Source organism: Vollenhovia emeryi, unplaced genomic scaffold (genome assembly GCF_000949405.1).
Source record: "Vollenhovia emeryi isolate VEMERY1.0 unplaced genomic scaffold, V.emery_V1.0 DF939205.1, whole genome shotgun sequence".
Classification (NCBI taxonomy): Eukaryota; Metazoa; Arthropoda; class Insecta; order Hymenoptera; family Formicidae; genus Vollenhovia; species Vollenhovia emeryi.
The window spans coordinates 737,160-742,474 of record NW_011967161.1 but is presented as its reverse complement, the minus strand read 5'-3'; the positions used below and the strand labels follow the sequence as shown (position 1 = coordinate 742,474).

General features: G+C 36.1%; 1 protein-coding gene across 1 annotated transcript; it reads right to left on the bottom strand.

Annotated features, from left to right (window-relative positions):
* Positions 1–844: 844 nt before the first annotated feature.
* LOC105561619 (thioredoxin-related transmembrane protein 1-like) lies at positions 845–5,029 on the bottom strand. Its single transcript, XM_012011753.1, has 5 exons — positions 4,726–5,029; positions 3,375–3,536; positions 2,803–2,977; positions 2,605–2,706; positions 845–2,522 (listed from the first exon to the last, which is right to left on the bottom strand). Exons 1-5 carry the CDS (start codon positions 4,881–4,883, stop codon positions 2,211–2,213), a joined length of 909 nt encoding a protein of 302 aa, XP_011867143.1. The 5' UTR covers positions 4,884–5,029; the 3' UTR covers positions 845–2,210.
* Between the last annotated feature and the right edge of the window lie 286 nt (positions 5,030–5,315).

Genomic DNA, 5,315 nt, shown 5'->3' with positions numbered 1-5,315 from the left:
GTCCAGTGAGTCCCACGAAATCGTGTTGATTCGCAACGCCATCACCTCCATTTTATCGTTGACGCGGGAACTACGTATCACATCAATTTTTCGAAACAGTGAAACGCTATTTAAATTTTTCAAAGAAAATTGTGAGCGAATCCAATTCTAATATTTTTGGAGGGCAACAAATGTCTACATTATTATTACAATTATATTCTGTTGCCGTATGCTCGGACAGCGCACGATATTTTACAATTTAGTTTTCTATACATTAACAAAAATTATGAGAACTTTATTCAATATATATACACCGCGCAACAAAAATTTGTAGCAAAATTTCACTAAACTGCAAATAATCGTAACTTCGCGTTAACTTGTCGCATTTGACCCAATTGGGGTAATTATTTTATTACTTGTATACTGTTTATGTTATACCATTGTCTATTTGATTGACTGATTCATCTCTTTATTTTGATGATTTCAGTAAAAATTGAAGCAAATCGATGATTCGAGTTTCGAACATGAATTTTCCACATTTTGTTGTCGATTTAAACGAACCGCAGCCAGTTTGTGTTTTACATGCAAATATTCGATAATCGTATTCTTTTAAAAGTGGAAACTTTATTTCGGTTTTAAGTGTAATATCATATAAGCATTCTATAAGATACAAGTTTTTGAAAACGAAAGCTTGTGTCTTTACGAACTAAAGATCCTTTTCTTATGTTGTAAAAATGTAAAAATAAACTGAAATGCATCATGCTAAAGTAGGCCTTTGTGAATATGTAATTAAAGTTTTATTGGGAAACATAATACCTATTGTTCACTGCAGCACCTTCTATATGCAGCTAAATCAATTCGTGGATCATTGATGAAAATTTCTATTGGTTTATTAAGAGAGAAGGAGAACAATCGGATTCATAGAAAAATCCGCATATAAAATATTCCATACATATATGTATATAGATATTAATTCTGTGGTCACAGTAAAAAAGACTATATAAAAGCTACCAGAAACAATACATATGCAATGACCACAATTCCTAATTGCTGATAACAGTAAACATCAGCTATTAATATACATTAATACTATTCATACATTACTATTCATACAATTATTATATTAATATTTTAGAGTATCAGTTTTTATGAAGACTTACGATTTCCCTTTTCATATAAATAAATGCGCGATTATACGTTAAATGACTATAATTGTGCAATATTGTAACTGTATATTATAATGTATTTGAACTTGTAAAGTATGGGTGCGTATATAAGTCTTATAAAAGTAATGATCATTCTTAAGTAGTATTTAATTCGTACTTTACTATTTAAAAATTTCAAAAGCGTAATCGAAAAAGAAAGGAATTGTAAATGGAGTTTATAATATTCTTATGTACCAACTAGAGTTAATAAATGGTTTTATAAATGGTTTTATAACGTGTTACCTTAAAGAAGGCAATAAATGCTATTATAGCTTTTTTTTCCGATTGCTAAAGATTTAAATACTTAAACATGATGTTATCGTACAATTATCACTTTAATATTTCCTCTTCTTTTATCACTATATAAAATATGAATAATTTGAAAAATAATATTAAGTATTCTTGGACTTATTCTCTCAAAAGAAAAGAAATTTATACAAATATTTCGGTTTATATAAGATCTTCTCTTGTAGTCACAAACATTTTATAGAAAACACATGCAAAAAGTAAATGCTTCATAATGGAAAAAAAATTCTTTAGTTATTTCCAAAAACTGCAGCTATCGTCTAATAAACGATTTGCTCTAATCTATTAAACGTATATGTCGTGATTTTTAAAGGGTCCTTCCAACGTGTTTTATATTTTCTCATTGCTTCAACGAGAGGATTAAGCCCTGAGAATATTCGACAGCAGAAACGCCTGCAAGATCCTAAAATTTTACTGAATAATACCTGAGGTATTTATTTTCAAATTTTTAAAATGTATTTGTAGATAAGAAAATGTTTACAGGCAATGATAATCTGAAATTTTCTTTCAGACCGAGCTTTTAAACATATACAAGAGAGTAGTTTATTAAATTATTCGCTTGAACGATCGACATTACTTATCCATATTTTGAGATGCGAGATAACAATATCATGTCGCACTGGCGCGTTTCAATGCACAGGAATGACTTTGGAAGTATACTACCAAAGATTAATCGCAATTCATGTTTGTTGAATATTTACATTAAACAAATTAATATCTCTAGTCAGCCTTGCGTGGCTTACGAACTTTGCGAACATTGGAACTACTGGTATCAGCTTTAGTATCTTTATCTTTCTCACTCGCTTCAACTTCCTTCGCCTCAGATTCCTTCGCTTCAGACTCCTTCACTTCAGGCTCCTCTGCTTCAGACTCCTCTTCGTCTACTATATCATCCCCCATATTTTCTGCACTTTCATCCTCGTCTGAATTTTTCTCCGTCTGAGTAACGTCCGTTGAACCACTCTGTTTCTTCTTGCCTTGTTGCTGTGCCGGTTTTTGTGGAAAAATGAAGTCGATCAAGCACACGATGAACTACAAGTACAAATACAGTTAACGTCACCTGTTCATTAAGCAAATAAATGTTATGTTATAAAATATATAACATATCTCTCACCAATCCTAATATTGTGCCCAAAACAACTGTTGCAATAGCAAAAATCAAGTAACTACCCCACACGGGTAATCCAACTTCTTCCAAAAGTTGATCGTGGAGATTCTAAATGGAAGTAGTGATGTTCCATTAAAATTTTTGCGACAAATGTAATAATGTAACAGAATATAACAAATACATATATATATATATATTACTTACACGTAATATTTGGGATAGTTTAAAAAATTGACTTAAAATTGACATATGGAACGAAGTTGGATTTTTCCAACTAGATATCGGATCCACTTTCATCCAAGTCTTTTTAGATACAAATTCGATCAACGAGGATTTATCTCTTGGGCTCTTGTACTGCCTGAATATCCCATTGTTCACACTACAAAGTAAAAAATAAATTCCACAATACAGATACTAAATTTAATACAAGTTTCCTAATTGCTTTACAAAATGTAAAAATAATTAAGTTAGTATACAGGGCGTCCAATTTCTCATAGACCAAGCGAAAAGTAATGGTAGAATAGATCGAACATAACAAAAATCAATTTTGCAAAATTCATAATAGTTTTTAAATAATAAACAAACACTATTGAACTAATGAGCGCACAAGGAGCGGTCACTCGTTTACGTCTCCTACAATCCGACAGACGAGATGAAAAAGATAATTAGTGATTGCTGCACATTGCTCGCTGCCTGCCTATCGGATCATAGGATATGTAAACAAGTGTCGGTGCAATATATATGAAAAATATAAATGATTAGTACGACAATCTTACTGATATATCGTGGGCAAAGCTGTGACCATGAACCTGCCGCTAAGACCTGGAGAATTCGTCACGTCTATCTTTCCAACATTAATATTTAGATCCTTCTTCGACGACGCAAGATCCTCCCAGATCGGTTCGAGTGCTTTGCACGCGGGACACCAGGGTGCGTAACTAATAAATAACACAACATGTTAGATCCTGACAAACTATTCTAAATATTATTTATCACGCATTTTAACAAATGTACGTTAAAATAATATAACTCGGTTTAGGTAGTAAGATAAGTTTAGTAAGATCTCTACGATGAGTTGTTAGTTGTTAGTCACAAGTCGGAATCAAATGTCAATCCGTTTTCTTTCTGGGTGATAGAAAAGGAACCGATGTACAGTCCCGACTTCCGACTACCCAGCGAACACCGAGCATCAGTTACATTGCATCTGTGTACAATTTCTCGCTCGACAATGTAAATGTAATACAACACGTGTGTTGCATCAAATTTATATTCTCGAGTGAGAAATTGTGACTCGGTGTTCGCTGGGCAACGACTAAAGCCCGTATCAGACTACGGATTGGGATTAGATTGAAATTTAACCAATCACAGTAAAGTTTACTAATCTTAAGTTCAGTAACTTTTACTCTGATTGGTCAAATTTCAATCTAATCCCAATCTCAATCCGTAGTCTGATACGGGCTTCAAGCCTATCACACAATGCCTGGCAACAGGCAATAGGAATAGGGAATATAATTTTTGACGCGTTGGATTCGTCGGAAATTCTCTTCCAGCCAATCCAACGCGGCAGAAATTCTATTCCCTGTTCCTGTTGCCTGGCATTGCCTGTGTCCAGCAGAAGTTTGCGCTTGCTAAGCGCTTTGCGTTCATTGGATTATACTTTCAGATCTGTGCTGAAATAGAGCTATTCTTCTAGATCTATCCAATCAGCATAAAGCGTTTATTCTTAGCTAACTTCGGCAGAACACAGCCATTGTGTGATAAGCCTAAGGCCCGGTCTACAATGAGTCGTTAGTCGTTAGTCAGAAGTCGCAACTATATGTTGATCCTTTTCCTTTCTGGGTAGAAGAAAAAGGACCGACATATAGTTCCGACTTCTGACTAACGACTAACAACTCATTGTAGACCGGGCCTAACAGTTGTTATGAGTTCATTGTAGACCGGGTCTCAAAGAGTCTTCATAATGTTATTAATTACAAAATACGCGTATATAATCTAACTGCGTGGCTCAGTCGCCGCGTATTTTTCACGGGAATTTTGCGCTCGTCGCTGACAATCAAATTCGGGCACTTTTCGACACGCCATCAACCGCGAGGCGGTTGATGTCGACGTGCATGGTCGCGCACTTACAACTCGACCATCCACTCTCCTATTAGCATGCGATCCCAGTTATCCTCGTTCAGCTGCTCGACCAAGACGTCCTTCGTTCGCCGCGTGTCCGTGTTCGCGTGCGCGCTCGCGTATGCGGACAATAGCGCGACGTAGACGAAACACAATACGGGACCCATCCTGACGTTCAACGTCTCACCGTCGGCGACCTTAACCAACACTCACCGGCGCCGCACCACGACGCCAACCGCCGAACAAATGCAACCCCAAATTGCGTCGGCGACCACCGCGGATAACGGGACTCAAGTAGAGCGTGAGCGAGCGACGTCCGATAAAACAATATCCGACGTCCAATAGGAGCGTTCATTTTCTACAGTCTCTAGAAAACGGACACTCCTATTGGATGATCGAGCGGCAGGGCAAGTTCCTATGAGTTGTGGCGATTTATTTTAAAGCCCGCTGCAGACGATGCTAATTTTTCCTGCTGGATTGCTTGCGATTTACGAAATTACTAGGAATCCTGAGTGCTGAATGGTGCAACGATAGTAATTTATTAGATCGCAAGCAATCCAGCAGGAAAAATAGCATCGTCTGCAGCAGGCTTATAATAA

What these genes read in the sequence shown, in the direction of transcription:
- LOC105561619 (XM_012011753.1), bottom strand. Translation starts at nt 4,883, where the DNA reads ATGGGTCCCGTATTGTGTTTCGTCTACGTCGCGCTATTGTCCGCATAC. An exon ending in GGAGAGTGGATGGTCGAGTT is followed by an intron (nt 3,537 to 4,725) that starts GTAAGTGCGCGA and finishes GTTATTTATTAG; the next exon opens with TTACGCACCCTGGTGTCCCG. An exon ending in GCTTTGCCCACGATATATCA is followed by an intron (nt 2,978 to 3,374) that starts GTAAGATTGTCG and finishes TTTACTTTGTAG; the next exon opens with TGTGAACAATGGGATATTCA.